The sequence below is a fragment of the Zeus faber genome (genome assembly GCF_960531495.2).
Source record: "Zeus faber genome assembly, chromosome: 9".
Taxonomy (NCBI): domain Eukaryota; kingdom Metazoa; phylum Chordata; class Actinopteri; order Zeiformes; family Zeidae; genus Zeus; species Zeus faber.
Window position 1 is genome coordinate 4,891,022 of NC_137197.1, and position 23,440 is coordinate 4,914,461.

Here is a 23,440-nt window from a genome sequence, read left to right on the forward strand (position 1 = left end):
AAGAACAACACGCTGTTCTTCAAGGGCCCGCTGACCTACGACCTGGCCAGCACCTACGTGTGCGACGCCACCAACGGCATCGGTACCCGCACCGGCGTCGTGGACGTCAACATCACCGGTGAGTTTCCTGGGGGGCGCGTCTCCGCCGACGCCGGCATGGCATGCGGGGACCGGGGCGGCAGCGCGGGCGCGCGACAACGGGCCTCTTTCACGGGCTTCATCCCGGCCGACCCCCACCCTCCTGGCCCCCACCCTCAGCCCCGTCCGGATACAGGTGTATTTGACAGAGAAAGCCAAACACTCCACGGACTCACGTGCAAACACAGTGAAGCCCCCGCTGCCCCTTGCCGGCCGGTTGTAGAGGCTGTCGTGGCGTCTTCCAGTGCCCTCATTGAGATGCGGCGCGAGGCGTGTGTGGTTAGAGAAAATAAACAGCCTGCGCTGCCTCTAAGAACACTCCTGACTTCCACAGCACAGACCCCCCCACCCCCCCTCCACCAGCCTCCAGCCGCCTCCCCGCTCCAGCCCTACATCCCGGCATCCATGCGTAGGTGCAATCTGAAGCAGGTCTGTTAGCGCCGCCTAAAATAACACTGGGGCGGGGGGGGAACTGCACCGGCCGGGCTGGGATGGGCGAAGGCTCTTTATCGATCCGAGCAGCGCCGCGTGTCCGTCTTCCCGGGGAAAACAAAACACAAAAAAAAAAAACCCAGAACAAAACGGACTCGGTTCCCCCTCTGCCTCCCGGATAATTGTTGTCACACACGCTCTGTGGTTCCAAGCAGCTCTTACATCATGCGCTACGGGAAGGCATGTCGCAATCAAGGCCCCCGCTGCATCACTCCCAGGGTTTCACATGCCGCTGCATACATGTCCAGGTCTATCGGTCCCAGCTGCGTGTGTGCGTGTGCGTGTGCATATGCGCGTGTGTGTGTGTGTGTGTGTGTGTGTGTGTGTGTGTGTGTGTGTGTGTGTGTGTGTGTGTGTGTGTGTGTGTGTGTGTGTGTGTGTGTGTGTGTGTGTGTGTGTGCGCGGCCATGGGAGGCTGTGGCAGCTCTGCTCCGGTTTCGCTGGAAAGCCTCTCCCCTTTCCCCTCGCCCCTCCCCTCTCCCCTCTCGCTGCCGGGGTTTCTGGATGTTCCTGAACGTGCTCTGACTCGCGCTGCTCCGCGTGTCGACTCGTGTTGTGCGTCTGCGTGCGGGGGTGAACAGCTGTGGCTTACAGCTTCACGCACCGCCCTGGCTTTTCTGTTTCCCCTCCTTCAATTTTCTCTCTGAAATTGTCCCGTTACTTCCCGGGGTAATGAATGAGAGGATTCAATTTTTACCTTTTCTGCGCGCGGCGCCGTCCTCTGCTGCTGACTGTGTCGTGTAAATGTTGGGTTAATGGTGTGATAATTGAAATCTCAGAGGAACGTGACCGGGCCTCACTTATCAAGCCCTGGAAGTGGGGAAAAAAGTAATCTAGTGTCAGAAAACCACCGTGCACTCACTTTTATTGGAGAATTAAAAAAAAAAATAATAATAATAATATTTTTGCCATAGAGGCGGCACTGTGTCACATAAAGTGGTGTATTCCCATTGGAAGGCATAACAAAGGCACCGAGGTCTATTTCTTTTTGTTTAATTCATTGCTTGAATTAATGCGCCACATTGGCGCGGTCCCTGTGGTCGACCTGTTTACCTTCAGCCGTAGTATTATTCAGTCTGACCATGGGAACAATATGTGGGAATGCGGCTTCAGTCAGCGTTGGCAGCCATAGGGAAATTCAATAATTGATTTTGAAGCTTTTAAATATCCCAGGTTTTCATAGTGGGTTACTTTCAACTTTCAACTTTCCAGTTCCCTGTTCTCAATGCGGTCAATTGATGCCGAGTTGAGGAGTGATGCCGAGCACGTTCCATTCTCTTCACGCCGGATTTCAGGTTATAATGGAGCGTTTGTCCCATTCTCATCACATTGTCCTTGGATTACCTGGTTGCTGTTTGTTGATTGTTGCTCGGCATCTCAACGGCCAAAACAACAGATTCATAAATGACCCGACAGAGGGAATTGCATCATTGATGGCTGTTAAACGGTCTTGCTCTACACCGGAAGCTGGTGCATGTCCTGAAATTCTGTCGAGGACGCTCTCTATTTTCCCCAAAGGGTCCCATGTAAGCCTCAGATGCAGGAGGCCAGTTCCCATAGTAACCGTGACAAGTTGAGGAAAGCACAGTCAGCCGCTTGTCCTAAAGCTCAGTTCAAAGCCTCAGCTCGAACGTGCTGCACATTTACATACAAGAGAGATCGCAGATACGCAGAGACAAACCACTCAGGAACATATGTGCATGCGCCGCAGCCTGGTCCGTGCGCTATGCCGTGGTGCAGCAAACCGCCGTGGTGTCAACTTTGGCTCAGCCTCATTGCATGCTTCCAACAGCGGTAAATCTGCATGGATACACGGACAGCGCAGACTACTGGACGCTGCGAGCTGACCTGATCTCCTCTGTGTCCACGTTCTTACCACGAAATGCAACCCCCCCCGACTATGGCGCGTCAGCATATCTCTTTCGCCGTCGTAGAAACGCATTAAGAATCAGGGGCTTGCGTGAAAGAGACGCCTCTGCTCTCAGCCCTCTTCAAACGACCCGAAAGCTGTAATATTTAAGGATGCGGCAGCGCTGTGTGGACTCCGTCGGCGCTCCTCTCCCCAGTTCTTTTATGAGCCGTGCGCCCCGTTCACTTTGGCTCCGTATAATGACCCAAATGGTGGAGGTAAAAGGAGTTTGCTGAGCCTTCCTTTACTTCAAACGGCATCTTTGTGCTCCCAAACAGCCTTGGCCAGGCCTGGCTGGGACACGGCAGATAAGAGAATCCTCTGCTGGCGCCGGTTCAAGGCTGCAGCACGGCGTCCGCAGGAACGTTTGCTAGGAGTTCTCTGTGATGGGGAAGGTGACCAAGCCCGTGGCGGCAGCAGCTCAGTCACACATCTCAAGGCAGTAAGCACTAAGTAATTGCTTGCAATTGCTGCCTGAGTGCAGAGTATAAGATAATTATTTCTACCTTATTAAATGGTTTTTGTGTGTGTGTGTGTATGTGTATGTGTGTGTGTGTGTGTGTGTGTGTGTGTGTGTGTGTGTGTGTGTGTGTGTGTGTGTGTGTGTGTGTGTGTGTGTGTGTGTGTGTGTGTGTGTGTGTGTGTGTGTGTGTGTGTGTGTGTGTGTGTGAATTTACAGGCATTCAGAATGGTTATAAGTCAATAAACTAACTATTATTTTGTTTTATTTTATTACCCATGATGCCTGAAGTAGCCTGCATGGGAGTGGAGACGTATCCAAGTGGTTTCTCTAGTCATGCACACATCGCCCACTTTCAGGTCCGGGTATCGAAATTCAATACCTTTACGGTATCGATCGAACTGCAGTCTGTGGCAGTCAATACCAAAGCTTGATACCAAAGTGTGTTGTTTCTTTCAACGTCAGTGAGACAAAATAAACCCGTCTCTGAGAGCTATGCAGAGGTGTTTTTTTTGTATTTCCTTATCCCGGTATTTCCAATATATGAAAAACTGAACATTGGTATAAAAACAAGTATTGTCTGGCAAGTGGTGTCATCGTCAAGGTATTTGTTGCTGGTACTGGCCTTGAATATTTTCTGGCAATACCCGTCCCTCCTCACGTCGCAGTCGCTGTCAAGCACTTTCTTTATCCAAACGCAGCACTACAAGCCGCATTATGCATGGTTTTTGCAGGTTTTTTTTGTTTTTTTCCCTGTTTGTTTTATTTCAGTCATTTTGATGTTGATCCTTAGATTGACAGGGCTATGGAACGTTCCAGGGACACGTTCTGGCTTCCAGTGTCTGGAATTGCCCTGACAACTTGTTTGTATCACAGAGGTGTTGTTTTTTTCACAGCGAGAACCAACACTGATGGAGGTGAAGGTGCATTTTAATGAGGTCCCTTAAATTTCAAAAGATGGATTTGCGGGACCTGGATATCAGTCACCTCCCCCGCCGCATGGAGGTTGAGGGAGCACCTCGTCTAGATGAGTCGCGGAAGCCGTGTTTGTTGTGGAGATGTCCGTCGACCATGATGCCCAAACGGCTTCGTCCGAGGACTCGTGTTGTAGAGATACCGCGTCCCTTGTCAGAATCAAAAAAAAAAAAAAAAAACTCCTGTTTTTAATGCATCCTGCTTTTGGGAAAGAGTGGTGCGCTAGTAAGGAGTGCATGGAGAGCTGGGAAGCAGAGGTGAAGAGGAGGGGATCCGTTCCAAGACAAGATTCCTTTAAAGGCTCTGTTATAAGCGGCTCACGGCGCGCTACCAGAGAGCACAAGCTTATATGTATATGTAGATGTAGATGTAGATGTATATGTATATGTTATATGTATATGTATATGTTATATGTATATGTTATATGTATATGTTATATGTATATGTATATCGTCATGCGTTGCCGTGTAGATGTGGAGGTGTTATTCTCCTGATAGGGGGCGCTGTGCACAAACCACTGGGGGAAACTGTAAGATCTGCTGTAAACATTACAAAGAAGTCCTGAGAGAAGGATGTGAATAACTAGAAAAGAGCATTTGAATTAATACAGCAAGTGTTAAATGTATGTATATTTGTGGTATCAGGGCAGCTTTTTTTATATATAGTCGTGAGTTTTTTGCAGATTGTCGTTGTAAACATGGCAGTGAAGTGCCGGTATTAAAATACTCCACATCTTTGGACAGAGGCGGCGCTATCTCCTTCCATGAATTCCACGTCGTCTGGTTATTTTTGGGGTCAGGCACGGATGGATGGTACAGATTGTACCTGCGGACCTCTTCGCACAACCTTCCTTCGGAACAAGGCGCGTCCATCTTGAATCACCTGAAGGGCAGGGCGATGACGCCATTCATGACGCACGCTCCAAACAATATTACGGCTGCAGCGACTATAAAGCTTAATTAAGACCATATATAAAGGCTTAATGGACCCGTTCTCACTGGAGTCATCTCACCATTCTTTTTCAGATTCTGTTCAGAAATCTCCCAAGGAACAGGTTGAAAAGTACTCAGGGCAGATTAATTACTAAGGGGCCATCTCAATTTGACGCCAACCCAAATAATAGATATAAATAAATAGCCGGCAAAGAACTATCCTTGACAATTCCTTCTCCACAGACCTTCACTCATGAAACAAGGGTGTCAGTTGAACATTGTCTCATTTATATGGATTGAACTGAGGAGGTTGGAAGCCACAGTAAACGGGCCGAATAATGTGGTTAACCCTGAAAGATCATTCTAAATTCATGAGAGCATCATCACTCTCTCATTAAGATAACCAGCCCTGCCAGCACCACAGTGAGTTTTTGTTCTGAAAAGAAAGAGGGGCCAGTGCCATTTTAAAAGTCTTCCCAGAACATAAGGCAGACGTGATGAATGAAGGGTTCATCTTGATGGCTTTGCAATTATATAATTATCACCCCTGAGAAAGGAGATGCGTGGTTTTGATTACCAAGCTCTCTCTGTACATAGCAATGGTCCATGACTTCTGTGGGAAAGTGTCTATCAGCGGAGAGCTAATTTGTTTACTCTATTTCGGCGTTGGATTGTCTTTTCCAGTTGATTAGATATTGATATGTGACTGTTGTCGTCCCAGACGACGGCTCTAACCTTTTGGACTCCGTTAACGACAATTAATAATTCCTGCCGTAGTGAAAGGATCGAGTGTGGCGCGCAAGGGTAAAATCAAATCGGCCTTGGATCATGTATTGTGGTAGCACGGCGGGGACGTACCGACTAATAGGGATATCTAATGGAGGCCGAGCGGCACTACCGCCCCCCCCGCCTGGCATGTGATTCGTGGAGCCGCAGTGCAGTCCTCTCGATGCAGGCCAGTCCCGCTCGGGTTAAAAGCGGACGGAGGGACTTTACTCTCTTCAATTTGGCAATAAATTGCGGGGGGAGAGACCTCTGCCCAGCGCCGACATTTGCTCACACTGGCCTGAACAAGCAAAAGCGCCTTCTGTGAGAGAAAATGCAGATGATCGACGCTTTGAACGATGCTCCATATGTCTTACATAAGACGGTCGCCTTCTTTGTATCTTGCGTAGCTTTTAACAACACGTCGTCTTTTTTAACGACTCACTCAGAGCTCACATTGCAGAGACACTGTCTTTTAAGATAATACTGGATTGTCAACACCAGACCACATGCCTTCTCTACTCAACCTTGTGGAGAGATAAGGATAACCCAAGGGGGCTTGACAGAGTATTGTGTTTGGTTCGCAGCACAGTAAGATTGTAACCGTGACCGGAGTTTGACTGTTAATCATTGTATGAGGGGAACGCCAGGTGGTATGTGATTAGAGGGCATAGTCTTGTGAATAACACCAATGACACACAACCCCTCACGGTATAAATCCCTCTTCAGCAGAGGCGAGGGCAGGGTGGACACCATCGCTGCTTCGAAGTGCATCTGTATGTTTCGCTTTAGTCTGCAGAAAAAATATCTTTAATACTCTCAGTTTGTTTCCTGTAGCGAGGCAGGTTAAACTCACCGACCACGCAGTGAGAATTCTCCAACAGTTCCCGTGTCAGAAAATGAGTTTGAGTGAGAGGAAGAGCAAAATAAATCCCACAACAAGGTGAAAAAGAGATGAATAAAACATAAGGAAAATTATAAATAAAGTGAGGGAATCCCAACGAAGGAGGCCAAGTGCGCCTCTGCACGGATGAGATTTTTGAGTTTAGTGGAAGGGGGAAAATGGACGTCAGCCTCGGGGTGTGAGCTGGAGAGGAGGCTGCTCGTTGTGGATATATGTGCATTTTAAGTAACAGACTGTCATCTTCTGCACAGCCTGTCCCGTAACGCTGAATAAAGCAGAAGAGGAGTTGCACCAGAGCACTAATATACGTCTCATTTCTAAATAATAATTAATATCTGGCCAAATATGTACAGGATATGGTTTGATTGTTAGTATAGAATATGAACAATATTTTGTCCAAATTATTCTTTCTCATAGGTGTCAATCTGTGACATTGATTAATGCGACTGTGCAGTGGAAAATGTTTCCTGGGGCTCATCACTGCCTTCAGTTACAGTAACATCAGGAAATGCAAATTGTCTCTGTGCCATAGTCATCTTTTATCAACTGTGAAGACTGCACGGCTGTTTGTATGTCGCCGTGGTGTGAAGATCGTGGAAGTATGGCACCGTACATACATCTGTTACCCACTCGGCCGCAGTGGCGTTCAATGCGGCATTTTGTCTGTCTCTTTCTCTGACAGAGACAAGAGACATTATGATGTCAGCTTTGCAACGTCTCCCCCAGCAATGTGAAATTTGTTTGTCTCCGCCTGTCACGGCAAAGCCCGTCTCAATCTGTGCGCCATAGCGCATTGCTTCTCACATCGGCCCCTTGCATTATTCATAGATTCTGAGGCCACACTTGTATATCTTGTATATCACTATACCCTTGGTCTAAGTAGACACGCTGTTAGCATTCAATGCCTCTAGCAAAGGCGCAAAGGGGGCGGGGAGTTTGTCTTCCGTATGTCACCTTCTCCCCAGGTCGGGTTCATCCCTTCAACGAGCCGCACAGGGGTCTCTAAAGCCCTCGGGAGCATTGGGATCTTGGGGGATCCTAGAGCATCGTTCCGGCCCCTGGTTCCTCGCCGCGGGAGGGGGCGGCTCGCTGTTCAGACCCTGCCAAGCTCACGCCTCATTATCCAAATGAGACATTAGCATTAGCTTCCCCCTCCGCTCACACACCGTAGGCCGCCCATTAAAAAGCCTCTGTTGTGCAGCGCCAGGGAAAGCAGTAACGGCGGGGGGGGGGGGGCCTCACACTCGTCCAGAGTGTGAGGGGGCTTTTGTTTTTCGGCAGAGAGGGACTGTGGAAGATAGCCCGGCTGGAGAAATGCAAAGGAAAGTGTCCAGTGACACTAGAGAGACGGTATCTGAGCAATTTATCTCAACATTTGTTTCTGCATTGCTTGCTCTTCTGGGCTCTCTGGAGGACGTGCAGAGGAGTGCGATGGGATGGAGATTCAGACAGATGAAGCAGGGTGGGTGAAGCTAATGGTGGGGGGCGGGGTGTGTTTTGAGTCCTTCCAACCAGCTCAGCAACTATGTCCTTTTCCTCCTCCTCTTCCTCGCTGTCCGCTCTCATGGCGTCGGCTCGGCCTCAAAGTAGGTCAGATGCTGTCCCAGGGTCTGACCACTGGCTGCACAGGCTCCAGAGCTGCAGTGATTCACCCCGCGTACAGCCTGCTCCCAAATAATAATAAGGGAAAAAAATGACATTAAAAATAACAGGAGGCGGAGAGAGCAGCACTGCTGATAAACAACCAGGGCTCCACCCTCTGCTGGATCTGCTCACTGACATGCAGAGCAAGTCCGCTTGTTTACGACACCCAAACAAAACTCTGCCCTTGTGCAGAGCACAGGCAACATGCATTGGAGAAATGCATGCATCCCATGCATTGGATCCCACTGCATCCATGCATCCCATGCATTGGATCCCACTGCATCCATGCATCCCATGCATTGGATCCCACATCTGTACATGGTTTTACCTTCAAATGCATAGGCAATTGAATTGAAAAATTAAGCAAGAAAATAATTCTCTGGGTTATTCCTGACCCATCGTATGCATTCTAGGGTTGAATCAGGTAAACCTTTGCATTACCATTACAGAGCTTAGGGAAAAAAGCCCCTCCAGTTTCCCAAAACCATGCCTGTACATTTACCTTGGCTGCATCTGAATAGCAGCGTCTGACACTGGTATTCTGCCGAGCTTGATCAGGACAGACGTGCGCGTCGTGCCGTGCGCCCGGCATGACAGTGACGATGTCGCATGTTTTAATGCCGGTTGTGTGCCGCTGCGTTATCGCAGGCTGCACATCCTCCTCCTCCTCCTCTGGCTTTTTACGGGGAAGGAGAATTTTCTTTTTCAGTTAAAACATTTTGAAAGGCTGTGAGTGACATTTACCTACATGTGAGGGAGGCTAAGCCTCCGTAAAAATCGATGATGGCAAAAACCTGACAAACAACTTGACGACTGAAGGAACGGGCAAATGAGGTGAAAAGAAGATCTGCGTGTGCCCTGACTCCCGAGCCGCACGCTTAATTCTCGTCAGTGATGAGCTTTTATTATTTGTGGCAGTATTACATTTCCATGACTTCACAACCACTGGCGATTTCAGGCAGGGGAGTAATGAGGATCTGTGGAATCACTGAGTTAATGCGTCCTCTCCTCATCGTGCCCATTCTCGCTCACTGACTTTCTTCTATTCCATAGCGCTGCTCGCGGTTCGTTTTGGATATCTGTCACAACAGTGCCCTCTGTGGATGGAAGCGGTAGTGCTCCCAGTTCTAATACATCCTGTTGCGAGAGGCTTCCTTGACTCTGGAGGTGCGAGGTTTTATAAATATAACACAAAGTGATACTATTGAACAGCAGCTGTTTGCAACAAGTATATCAATTACTGTACATAATATAAATGCTCTACATCAATTTGTCTGATTTATTGTCTGAGAATCCGACCCAGCGAACCACATTTGGAGTCATTGTATAGAAAACTGACTCTTATAGCCAAAGGACTAGTGTTCAGTGTTCAAATGTCGGTTTTATAGATACATTAAAATAAAACATATAAACTGAAATAGCATAAAACTCCTAATAGCGCCCTTTAAAGTGGTTTTATTGGCGAGGCCCCTCCCTGACATGCACAACGTTAGCCCCATCTTTGTCTGTCTCTTTGCCTTTTCATCGTGTGCGGCTTGTTCCTCCACGTATCAAAGCACCACTCCCTGTATCTGCCTTCGGAACCTTCCCTCTCATTTGCCTTTTGACACTTTGTTCGAGTGATTGCGACCAGAGGCAGGATTGTTTGCATTCCTCTTTGCATGTACAGACAAGACTGTAACACACCCACAAGCAGCACATCCAGGTGGCATTGTGAAACAGTTTATCTGTCTTTCAAGGCCCTCCATCAGGCATGCCTTTTCGGCATTTTTGGACATTTTGTAAATTTTTCTTGGAATACCGCGTGTTTTCTCTCTTGTTTGCCATGAACTACAGAACGGGCGTGGACCCTTCCCTCATAGCAACATGAGCAACTTCAGGCTTCATTTCGAATCCACTCCGTGTTTATTTACAATTCGTCGTTCTCACCTCTGTTCCAGACCAATGGCTTATTGGAAGAAAATCACGTGCTTGATCAAATCGGCCGCGATTGTGTTAAAAATAGAGTGATTAATGTGATGCAGAAAGGCGCGGTTGTAGTGTTTAAATGCCCGGTTGCATGTTATACATTACCGGCGTAAATCTCCTTGCTCCAGATTGAATTATCGGCCTTTCACACTGCTCCTTGGTACCTATTAATCTCAATAGTATTTTTTAGCCCTTGGTACCCAAGGTTACCGCACTATCTGCATGCTTCCAGCGGCTGGTTAATAGAGACTGCCTTTTGTTGCTGGGAACAGTGTCGGTCAGTTGCTGCCTTGGTTTGAGGTCTTTTTTTTTTTTCTTTTTTTATCTGCGTCTTGGCAGGAGTTGCCTTTAGCCACCGTGTTGTGCCGTAAGACTCGCTCCCACCCCCAGACTGTCACACAGCATCGCGCCAACACTTCCCAAAATATTCTTCTTATTAGTGTTCACCTAACGGGATTAGGGTGAACCATGGCCGCGTCAATTTCACCTACATATACATTCAGGGTGCACAGATTTACCGACCGGGAGACGAGTCGGCCGCCAGCGCTGCACGCGGTGGGATATAGGGGCGAATCGACCGCCGCGGAACGCCGTGAAACGCTTGCCTTGGGTATTTTTTCAACACTTAACTTGTAAATTAAGGGGCAAGGTTTAAATGAGTTCAAGCGGTTTGGCTGCAACGTGTTATTAACAAGCCAGCTGAAAGCCCCCTTCAGAGACCTGACGCTGCGTGGTGCAAATCATGGACGACAAATGGAAGTGTTGAGCATCCTGACTCCTTAAATCAAATACAATACAACCAAGAAGAGCTGGAGATCAATGTTAAATCTGACTTCCAAAGTTCCGTGACGCGCGGATGACTTGTGCTTGACAGTCATTTGTTATCACAAGATCACATCAGACCATAAGAGTGTTCTGCTGCCATTACAAGGTTTTATCTGTCTGTATCTTTAATCCTGTCTTATAATATCTTATCTTATAGGATAACACACTTAAAATAGGATTCTGTGTTTCGCACCAGAAAATACACATTCGGAAAATGTTGAACAAAATAACAAGCGATAATAACAAACACTTAAAATCCTGATAAAACGAAAAAATGTAGTGATATTTTCATGCTGTGTTTCGCACACGTTTTAATACATCCAAATTGGGAGTGCAACAACCTCAAATTGTGATATTAAGATATTAAAACTAATGCTCAAAGTGTCTGGGTTCTTGTCATAGTGTCTCTGAAGTTGCTGCTACTTGTACTTATACTTCAGTATAAGTGTCATGAATCCTTCCTGATCTTCCATTATTTCTACTTGTTCCATTCAGTTCAGCTCATTTGTTTTCATGGTTCACTTTCATCCTCGTGCCGGGTCACTCCATGTAATTTCAGATCGGTCCACTCCCTTTTGCGTTGCTCTCTCTCCCTTCCCTTCACCTGGTTTCCCCCGGCTGCAGCTCCTTCCCTCTTTAGCCCCTCACTTTAAGTACCAGTCCACTGCCCTCTGTTTCCTGCCAGATTGTCTCTTGCATTATGCTGAGCTTTTCCCCCACGACTGCCTGGTTCCTGTACCTTCTGTCCGAACCTCTCCCTGATTCCCTGGACCCTTGTTCTCTGCCTGATTCCCTGGACCCTGGTTCTCTGCCTGATTCCCTGGACCCTTGTTCTCTGCCTGATTCCCTGGACCCTGGTTCTCTGCCTGATTCCCTGGACCCTGATTCTCCGCCTGATTCCCTGGACCCTGATTATGGATTCACATCTGTTCTGAGTCAGGGAACGTACCAATAAGTACATATAAGAGTGCAAAAGTAACATTTCATGTTTAAAATATGTTAGAAAGTATGAATATCTTTTTAACATAGCAACACAACAGTAATGTTTATGTGTTGACTTATTGTCAGCACGGCCCCGCGCTGATCACTGCCGTCCCGCCTCCTGTTTTTCGGGCTGTTTTTCCTTCGGAGCGCTTACAGCCACATTCCTCAGGTGCGGGTGTCAGGAGGCGTTGTCGCCGGATCCAAAAAATAAAAAATAGGAGGCGTTTGAACGCCGTCCTGGTCACCCCTCAGTGGGTTTAATGGACTATTCTTTAGTTAAATCTTCCAGTCCCTCAAAACGAAGGAGCTGCCCGCTTTCAGAAGTAATGGAGGGAGCGACGAGGGAAGAGAGGGGAGAGAAGCCGGCGAGGATGGGTGAAAGGGGGGATATTTACAGCGTCCGTCCCCCCCACCGCGCGCCTCGGAGGGAGGGAGGGAGGGAGGGAGGATGTGTTCCCACAGAGGTGACCTGGCTCAGCTCTCCCATTCATGTGTGTAATGAAGGCCTGTGTCTGAATAATCCCATTAGGTGGACAGATTAAAACCTGAGCTGATATTTGAGACCGTGCCGGGCGCTGCCTTGGAAATTGGAGAGCAAAACCTCCTCCGTCCCTCCGTCGGCTCCCGAGGGAGGGGGCTGCGGGAGGGAGAGTGGATGTGACCGTGGATGCGGTTTGGGACGGAGGGGGTGGAGGGCGCCGTGGTAATTAAATGGAGGAAGAAGACTCCAGCCTTGGATGTTTGTTTTTCGCTGGGTTTCGGTCCCTCCCAGCGGGTGAACGCTTCCCTTCCTCCTCTGCTTCCACGCAAAGATTTATCATTTCAACTAAAGGGACACGCTAACTGCATGTAATGGCTTTGAATCAATGATTGAGGGAATTAATTGGAAATGAGAAAAAAAACTGTCCTTTCTTTTGTTCGGTAGCGTGTCGGTGTCGGCTGGTTTTCTCTGTTTTCTTAATTAGGAACGCGTTCAGATCATTTCGTAGCGATGAGTATTATATTGAGTTATTTAAAGATCTCAGTTTGCCTGGACTGAACTCGCTCCAGTTCATGGAATGACTCTCCGTTTCTGGATTCGAGCCCAAAGACGGAGTCGTCCACGCGAGGAAACGGAGGAGAGAGTTCCGAGCGAAGCGCCGCAGGACTTTCAGAGGAGGAGGCGTCATCTACACCATTTTTATCGCTTAGTTGTGGGCACTGCACTGTTTTCCTTCGGTTCTGTTGTGGTGCGGCGAATTGGGTCGTGGGTTCAAGGACGAGAGAGAGAGAGAGAGAGAGAGAGAGAGAGAGAGAGAGAGAGAGAGAGAGAGAGAGAGAGAGAGAGAGAGAGAGAGAGAGAGAGAGAGAGAGAGAGAGAGAGAGAGAGAGAGAGAGAGAGAGAGAGAGAGAGAGAGAGAGAGAGAGAATGCATGTTGCGTAATCAATGTCACATTTTCTCTGTTCAGCGTGCTGCCACATGGGACTTAACGTTAGGACATGTTATGCCAGCTTGGTTTTTCACCAACCCTGCATCACAATACGATAAAGCATGAGAATAAGCGTCGTTTCCATGCCCACATCCCTGTACATCGACCACATCTGGTGCTAGAAACTCCAAATCCCTGAAGATGGAGGCCCACGGTGCAGCTAGTGAGCCAGAGCGTGTTGTTTCACGCTCCATGCTTCTTCCCGATGGCGGTCGGAAAGCTTGTGTGTTAATAAAAAAGAAGCTTCTGCCGGGATTTGGGCGGTTTTCAGGAAGACTGGCGACTACGTTTACTTCTATATATTGGTCGGACGCCTTTGTCCAAAGCGACTTACGGTTTCCAAATTCAACCAGATACAAGAGCAAGATACAGGAAGGAATCAGAATGGAATAGTGGAAAAAAAAAAAAAAAAAAAGAATGGAAGGGTGTCGTCAGTCTTTTTTTTTTAAATTATTATTTAAAATGTATATGTGCAAACATAAGTACTCATGTTGTTTGTGCATTGTGTCAGTTCAACTTAAATTAGTCAACCGCAACAAAAACAAGAATAGTGAGTCATAGCCAGGATAGGATCATTTATTCAGGTGTTACTGCTCGTATTGTCTGTAATCCAAAGGAAATGAGCCGTGTCCAACTTAGCGTTTGAAACCATAGTGTGCATCAGGTATAACGTGCAAAGTACTGAGATGACTCATCTGGTGAAATATCCTAGTTTGCAATAAAATAAAAAAAAACAGTGCAACGTTTGGGGATGACGGCGCTGGAGCTCGACCCCCTCATGACACCGGACGTGACATCACGAGCGGCTGCCACGTCTGCGCACGCGCTGCGCAGCATCGACGTATCAATGTAAATCTAGATTCATGCTTTACAGCTTCTATATCCCCCCTATTTTTATATTTAAATTTCGTATGGTGCATTTTATTTATGACTTAATAACAACATGTTGGATGGGATGGAATCTCCTGCAGCCGTGACGAACCCAACGTTCCCCATTTTAACCGTTTTTTACTTTCCTTCTGCGGAAAAAATCATTCATCAACTTAATCAATATGTTGATATGTCAGTAATTGCTGTGTAATTCACGCACATTGATTTCAAACATATCTAGAGATTCTTAAAATGTATTTACAAATGATAATTAAACTTGCTCCTCTGAGTGTGAAAACCCATTATATTTGTTATTAATTGATCTGCGCACGGTGGTGTGTTTTGATCAAAGAAAATTATCTATAGATCATAAAAATAAAAAAACGTGATAAATATATGAAAAAATAACATCAAAGAAGTTTTATTTTGCAAAAGAAAATCAATCATAATCACTCATTTCACACCTCAATTGTCAATTTCATCCCGAGACCCAAACATCTGTTTCTGGGAAATTAGAAGAAGAAAAAAAATTTGTCACATCTTTAATTATTTGCCCAAATGATGAGAGGGGATAAACAGATGAATCAAAATGAATTAGTCAACGGATGATGAATGTGGTTTGAAGAGCGTTGGAGCGTCTGGAGGTCGAGGCCCCGGCGTCGAGGGGCCCCGACAGGAGCCGCGTGGGATCCCTAATGCAGCACAGATGCAGGGAGACCGCCCGGCCCGCCCCTCGCTTTCCATCGCTCGTCCTCTTCCTCTCTCCCCCGTGGAGCGGAGTGCGTTCCAGACGCTGTGACGGTGCTGCAGCGGTTGGTGCGTGGCGGTGACGGAGCTGTGGTGTTTCCGCTGTTTCCATCCCTCGTTGTTGTGAGCCGGCCACGCCCTGTTTGCCGGTAGCCGGGGAGGGGGACGGGTCTGAAAAGGCCCGGCCGTGCTTCTACAGGCACGCGCAGCCCTGAGTGTGACGAGGGACGATCCGTCTGTTTGTGCGACGCGGGGCCCTTCATACTGGAGGCGTGGGGGGCCCGAGTGCCGCTGTTTGGTGGGAGCCATTAGTCATCGTCTCTCGCCGTCTCTGACTTGTTTGATAGTTGTTTCACAACTGACAGCTTCCTCCCCCCTCTCTCGGTCTCTCTCTCGCTCTCTGTCTATCTCTCTCTCTCAATCTCTCTCTTTCTCTGTCTCTCTCTCTGTCGCTCTCTCTCTGTCTCTCTCTCTGTCTCTCTCTCTCTCTCTCTCTTTCTCTGTCTCTCTCTCTGTCTCTCTCTCTGTCTCTCTCTCGCTCTCCTTGCGTTGGCTTTCATTTTTACTTTCCCCCAAAGCACCTGCTTGTTTGCGCCTCGCTCGGCCCGCTTGCGGAGCAGCCTGACTCCGCCCGCCCGCCGCGGGGAAAAAAATCTCCGCCGAAGCCGTTGCCGGGCAGGTCCCGGCAGGTCGTTCGTCGGCGGAGGAGGAGCGGCGTTTGCCTCCCTGCCCCGCTGCCCCCCGCCCGCTCCGCCCTTCCCTCTCCCGCAGCAACGGCGTTTGGAGGCAGACGCTTGCGCGCCGACGACCGCGGCCGGCGTGGAAGCTGCGGGCGGCCCGGCGCAATGAGCCCCCTGGGGCTCCTCTTGTGTTCTTCCAATTTTCCGCCGGACTCCGAACGCAGGAGGAAGGAATGTGAAGGAATGTGAAGGCACGTTTAAAGCCTTGATTGTATCTAATCAAATGTGACATTCTCCTCTGCGGTGATGTGTCGCTTTGAGCTGCGGCTGCTTTGACTCTTTTTCACGCATGTGGTCGCCGAGCCGGGGGGGGGGGGGGTAGGGGGCTTCGCCGCTGGGGGTCCGGGCTTGTGGGTTGTGGGGCTGGGGGGGGGGTCCCTCCTTTTCCCCTTTTGCTTTTCCTTCCCTGCCTCCCTTACCTCATCTTTCCAAAAAAAAAAAAAAAAAAAAAAAAAGAGCACCTGCACAACGCACCTCCTTCCACCAGAGCACTGACACCTCCCTTCCATCTGTCTTTTCCTACCCAGAATTCCCTAACAACCCAACACCCGGGGGCCATGAGATCCCGCCCGAGCAGCACAATGCAGGTGCCGCCATCGGGGGCGCTGTAGGGGGCGTGGTCCTGCTGGGCTTGGCGGCCATTCTCCTCTTCGTGTTCCTCCGCCGCCGCCAGCGCACCTTCAAGGGCGACTACAGCACCAAGAAGCACGTGTTCGGTAACGGCTACAGCAAGGCCGGGGGGCTGCCGGCCCACCCGCCCATGCCCAAGAACCTGCAGTACCCCGACGACTCCGACGACGAGAAGAAGCCCGCCCAGATCACCGGGCCGGGGGGCTTCGAGGCCCGCGAGCGCGACTTCGAGGCGGAGGCGGAGGACCTGAAGAGGCCGTACTTCACCGTGGACGAGGGCGAGAGCCGGGATTACGACGAGCGGACTCTCGCCTTCCAGTACGACGCAGAGCCCGAGATCGCCGACGACATGGTCTCCCAAACCGACGGCTCTGTCATTTCTAAGAAGGAGTGGTACGTTTAGTGGCCCCGTGGCCGCCAAACGCGCTTAGTGCCCCGCCCGCATTCCACCGCACCGCACCCCACCCCACCCCACCCCACCCCACCTCACCTCACTCCGCCCGCCTGCCCACGGGTCCGACTGCATCCTGCCCCGAATCCCGTTCCTCTGTAGGTCTACCCGGCACCCCCCCACCCCCACCCACCCCCACCCACCCCACAACCCCAACATCAGAGCCCATTCAACTAAACCTGCATCTAAGGAAAAAAATAACCAAGTAGAAGTCAAGTGTCAGTTTCTAAGTGCTAGCAACCTCCGCTTGGCAGCGTTACGGCAGTGTATGAACCTCCATCAGGGCCGACGGGCAGAGAGTTCAATCCAAGGTACGTACTGTGATTGGCCCAGTGCCAATTGCCACTGACTTTAAAATGTGAGGGAGGTGACTGTTTGATTAATACTGGTGTATTATTATTATTATTTTTGTGTATTTTTCATGTTATAAATGTATTAAATGTATAAAAAAAACAAAAACAAAAACAACAACAACAGAAGAGACTGCGAGAGGAGGCGTCGCTGAGCACATTTGTCCTACACTGGATGTACCGATCTTCTTTTGTTTTTCATGTTTCAAAGTCTCATCCATGGCCTTTACATTGTCGAATTTTTTTACGATGCCTTTTTTAAAATTCATATATATATATATATATATATATATATATATATATATATATATATGTATGTATGTATATGTGATTTCAAAGTGACCATGGGATTGAGAGTGAAATGTTGGTGGAGTGATGAGTATTTGGTAAAGGTGTCGGTCAAACCTCCCGGAGGAACAACTAAAACAAACACAAACACATGTATTCCGTTGATGGTATCGTCTATAGAAGAGCTTTTAGTTTTGTACGATTCCAACGCAGCGGGGGAAAAAAAAACAAAAGAAAAAAAGAAATGTCAGCGCTGTTTCCCAAAGACCGGCTCATTATCTCTTTATTATCCGTCTTTAAGGAGGTTTTCCGTTGGTTCGGCGGCGAATTAAAACTCGTGAGCACAAGAGTGTTTGTCAGACGCTGCAGGGCGTCGGCAGCTCCAAAGGTTTTTCCGCGTTTCACGGGAGCCCCCCCCCCCCGAAACCGTAGACGTTCCGCCGCGTTCCTCCTCCCGAGCCCCGGCCCCGCCCGCCTCGGCGAGCGCCGCACCGCGCCGCGCCTGACACTGGAGCTTTTCCTGTGGAGCTCAACTTACCTTTGACCACTGTCATGAAAAGTCAATTTTTGTTTTAAATTGTCATAATTGTCATGATTATGTGTGTGGGTTTTTTTTTTGTTTTTTTTTGTGTTGTTTTGTTTTTTCTCAAATCTTTTGAATCGATGTCTGGGGGATGGGTGTGTGTGTGTGGGGGGGGGGGGTGAATGGATTTCCCGTGAATGATTTTACCCTATTTACCTTTTTAATTATGTGATTTCGTAAAAAAAACAAAAAAGAAAACAAAACAGAATTGGCCTCAGCGACCGTGTCAACAACACAACAACACACTCAACACAAGAGACGATTGGAATTCACACCGACAAACACAATACTGCAAAAGTAAAGGGAATTGTAACCATAGCAGCAGCCATCTTGGAATATCATTTGATTCGAGTTTGCGTTGATGGTTATTTTTATTTTTTTTTGTCCGTTTTTTTTTTTTGGGCTCGATTACAAATATTTCTTTGTGGATCAATAATAATAATAATAATAATAAGATAAGAAAAAAGAAAAGAGACCGTCTGGGAAACGTGGAAAGTCGCGAATGACTTTGTCTCCTCAGCATCCACATTGAATACAAATAGAAAAAACAGCAAAAAAAAAAATGTATTTCTGCTCGAAACAGACAAACAAACAACAGAAAATGATGAAAACTCTGCGCTTGGAGGAGGGCTTCTGCATCGCACCGGCTCTGAACAATATAAATACTGTATTAAGCCTTATTTTATGCATGATTTTGTGTGGGAGTGGAAGTGAGTGCGTCGCCGTTTCTGTATCAGTCCAGAACATTTGGAAGGATTTACGCTGACGGGGGCAGATAATACCGGTGGAAAACATCACAGTTGATGGAAAAAAAAAAAAAAAAAGTAAATTATAAAAAAAACAAAACAAACAAAGAAAGAAAAAAAACCAGTGGAATGGAATCCGTAAATATGAACCTCCATGTGAGCGGAGCGTGGATGTCCGGTCCACAGTGTGTCTGCACTTCAGCATGCGGGCCCTCAGCCTCAAAATCCATCATATCTTCAACTATACACAAAATCTGCAAACACAAGGGAAATATCATGTACTTTTTTGTGTTTTTTGTTGTTTTGTTTTGTTTTTTCCATTTGTTTTTCATCACTTCTGCAAACTTTGATGTTATTTTTTTTCTAAATGGGAGTTGTGGTCGAGACGGGAGCGGTGCCGTAGGTTTACAGACAGCTGGAGCTGCAAAGTGTAAAAACCAAATCAACTAATGTGTTTGGTTTGATATTTGTCTGTTAAGCCTATCTAACATATATATATATTTGTGTGTGTATATATATACATACATATATACATACATATATATATATACATATATACATACATATATACATATATATATATATATATGTGTGTGTATATATATATATATATATATATATATATATATATACATACATACATACATATATACATACATATATATATATACATATATACATACATATATACATATATATATATGTGTGTATATATATATACATACATATATACATACATATATATATATATACACACATATATATATATACATATATACATACATATATATATATATGTGTGTGTGTATATATATATAAATATATATAAATATATATATATGTGTATATATATATAAATATGTATATATATATATATATATATATATACTGTATACATGTATGTTTATATGTGCTTATATGTATATATGTATGTATATTGTTATGTATACATATATATGTACGTGTGTGTGTATATATATATATATATTGATATTTGTCTGTTAAGCCTATCTAATATATATATATATATATATATATATTTATATATGTGTGTGTGTGTATATATATATATATGTGTGTATATATATATATATATATATATATATATGTATATATATATGTATATATATATATATGTATATATATATATATATATATATATATTTGTGTGTGTGTATGTATGTATATGTGTATGTATATGTATACTCCATGGGGTTGATATCACACCATAACAGATGAACAGTTATTATTAAACATGACGTAGTCCTTGCATTCAGTGCCTATGGAAGCCGGAGAAGCTGCTCCACGGTTTCAAGTCATGGCGTGTGACAGAAAGTCAAGAGGCTGAGACGTGACACGGACACGGACGCTTTGCCTCCAGATGGAGGAACGTTGGTGAAATCCCAGACGATTCAGTTTGACATAGATTTCAACAGAATGCCCCCGAGAGGGAACATTCCTTATCAAAGTCCGGGCGTGGCACCCACTCCATCTCTGGCCTTGATCTCTGGAATCAGCCCTTTTGAAAAAGCCGCCCCTCATTACCATTTTAAAGAGTGACAATTGTTTAATTGAGCTGCGGCGCTTTTTCTTCTTTTATTTTTTTTATTTTTTGATCCAGTCAAAACTGGACATAGTTTGAATCCTAACGAGATCTAAAAAGAGGAACGAGTCGCACGTCGCTGACTGTTGTAAGCACAACGAGGAAGCGCTCGCTCCAGCGTCCCATTCGGGACGAATTGGACGTTTGGAACTGAGCGAGAACGGAGGTCAGAGGTCGACCCCGCCCCTTATCAAGCACAAATCAGCGCTTTCGGTCTCATTTATGGGAGAAGTAAAAAAATAAATAAAAACACACAAAAATAAGCAACATACCCGCGTTCCGTTAGAATCAAACCACTGCCACACCCGCTTCCCGGGACATCTCTGCGAGCGAGGAGGCTTTTCACCGTGCGTGCGAGCGTTCCGTGTCCCGTGTCGGCGTGAAACATTGTCTCGGTGCCGCCGCCGCCGTCGTCTTAAGTTTCTATTTTGTAATACCAAGTGTTCCTTCATTCCATCCTAATCTACTTTTCTATTCAGTGCGATCACGTCGGAATTCAACATTCCTGTAAATAGTGTAAATAAAGTTGAGATTATAGTTGGGGGTTTATTTCTGGGATTGACTGCGTAAGGGACCCTGTGTGTGTAAAATACTCCTCGTTGGACTGCAAACCTGGAGCGGATCACGTCGGACGTAAGAAAGGTCGATGTATAGTTTATTTCCAAATCTCCGCTGGAGACGCCACCGCGCGGCTCTGGTCTCCCTCCGGTGGCGCCGCGTCATCTCCGCGGGCCGACATCGCGAGGGCGGCGGGAGGCGGGAAGCCCGTTTGCAGCCATGTGAATGTATATTTCTGAGGGTGTTAGAGAAAAATAAATCATGTTTAATTGTGATGACCCAGTGAAGTAAAACTGTAAACATGTTTTTGAGCATTAAACGATTTCAATAGTCAACTCCTCTGTCCCAGCTCACTGATTGGTTAGATGTGTGTGCCGAGTCGGAGCCCACGCGGCTTCAAAGCGGTCCCCGAGTCCCGGCGCCGCGGCGGAGGAAGGGAACTCTCGGTTAAACGGAACGAGACGCCGGGCGGGGGCCTGGCGGGCGGGAGGGAGGGAGGGAGGCCCACGCACTCCCCCCCCAGCTCCCCCCCTCCGAGACGCCCCGCCAAACTTCCCGTGAGCCGCAAGTCTCGGGCGGCCGCGCCGGATGGTCCGGCAGGAAGAGCAGCTTTTAGCTCTATTTTACCAATTGACGGTTTGAGCTGGATTTCCTGTTTGGATGGAGTCTTTGGAAGGTCTCCTACTTTTCAGCACATGCATCGGTGCACTTTTACAATCCTGCTGCTTCAGTTTCAACATTGGGGGAAAAAAAAAAGAAAAAAAAGAAAAAAAAAAAATATATATATATATATATATATATATATATATATATATATACATACATACATATATATATGTATATATGTATGTATATATATATGTATGTATGTATATATATATGTGTATATATATATATATATATATATATATATATATATATATATATACATACATACATACATACATACATATATATGTATATATATAAAAATAAAAAAGAGGATGCTTTCCACTTCAATCCTCGGCAGCTGCGATGCAGACAGGAAGAGCTTTGGCTTGACCACACTTAGCTCCTTGAATCGTTTCTCCTTTCTATTCAGCTTTGTTTTGTTTTTTGTTTTTTTTTTACATAAGAGATTAGAGAAAAAGATCGGACCCGGTCGCCGACGTGCCAATGGGGGATTATTGTTTTCGATGCGATGTCTCCGCTCGGTTCCCAGAGTATTATGCGGCGTAAGGCTGGCGCTGGTCGGTAAGGGGGGGGGGGGGCAAAAAAAGGAAAAAGCCAAACACGGACGTGAACTTAATTTAGGAATGAAATGACTCACAGGGCGTGGCGCCAATTGAATAGAGACGGAAAACGGCTTCAAATCCACATCTACTGTGCCTCACTCGTGTGGAAGGTAACCAACCCCTTCTACAGCTGTGATTGGTGCCAACAAGATCTCATTAACTCCACTCACTCACTTGGCCCACTTCATTTTTAGCACAGAAATTATTTTCTATTAGTGGAGCTGGAGTTTTGCCACTAAAGTGGGAGAAGTACGGCGCTGGCGAGGGGGGCGCGAGGAAGTCGATTGCCCCGGGTCGTGCGGTCGGAGAAGAGCGGTCCGGACCGGGCGGCTCCATCCCGGACCCGAGTCCAGACCGCTCCAGGGAACGCCCTCCCACCGCCCCCCCACCCAACCCCTTTCCCCGGCTGCAGCTGCTGCCGCCACTCGGCTGAACGAGGCCTCCGTGGCTGTGGAGCAGGATGTGGAGGCTCTGGATGAGGGTCTGGTGACTCTGGATGAGGATTCCGGCGATTCTGGAGCAGGGTCCTGTGGCTCTGGAGGATAATCTGGTAGCTCTGGAGGAGGATGTGGAGGCTCTGGAGGAGGGTCTGGTGACTGGATGAGGGTCTGGTAACTCTGGAGCAGGATCTGGTGGCTCTGCATGAGGATCTGGTGGCTCTGGAGCAGGATCTGGTGGCTCTGCATGAGGATCTGGTGGCTCTGGAGGAGGATCTGGTGGCGTGTGGATTTTTCTGGCACTCTGCCTCAGAGCCTCTCCCCTGACCTCCCTCCACCTCAGGGAGCTGATAACCCCCGAACCTCAAAGCCACAACACCTCCAAGTTTGGGCTTTGAAACCAGCCGTTGCTGCCAAGACGTTGATTAGTGAACAACATAAAAAGAGAGAGAGCGAGCGAGACAGAGAGAGAGAGAGAGAGAGAGAGCGAGCGAGCGAGTGGTATTAGTGCTATCGCTCCGGAAACAAGGTGGAAGCGTGTGATTGTTCCCCCAATGCTGCAGCTACAGAAGCAGCGCGGACAAAGAGGTTCGTGTAAAACGGTCGAATCAGAACAGAGGGAACCCGGCTCGGCCTTCTACAACAGAACACACCACACCTGGAGTGCTCAACTGGCGACCCGCATTCCCAAATGTGGC

General features: G+C 47.2%; 1 protein-coding gene across 2 annotated transcripts in view; it reads left to right on the top strand.

The window, feature by feature from the left end:
* Nucleotides 1-23,440, top strand: part of nectin1b (nectin cell adhesion molecule 1b) — a gene marked incomplete at its 3' end in the record, with an annotated part of 177,932 nt that overhangs the window by 73,362 nt on the left and 81,130 nt on the right. Inside the window, exons 5-6 of one of the 2 annotated variants that reach the window (XM_080007218.1) lie at nt 1-118; nt 16,350-19,262. The exon at nt 1-118 is cut by the window's left edge and continues 34 nt beyond it. In XM_080007218.1, the coding sequence (XP_079863344.1) occupies nt 1-118; nt 16,350-16,855 (624 nt within the window). Of the gene's footprint in view, nt 119-16,349; nt 19,263-23,440 lie in introns of those variants that run through there. The other variant, XM_080007217.1, reaches the window with a different exon arrangement.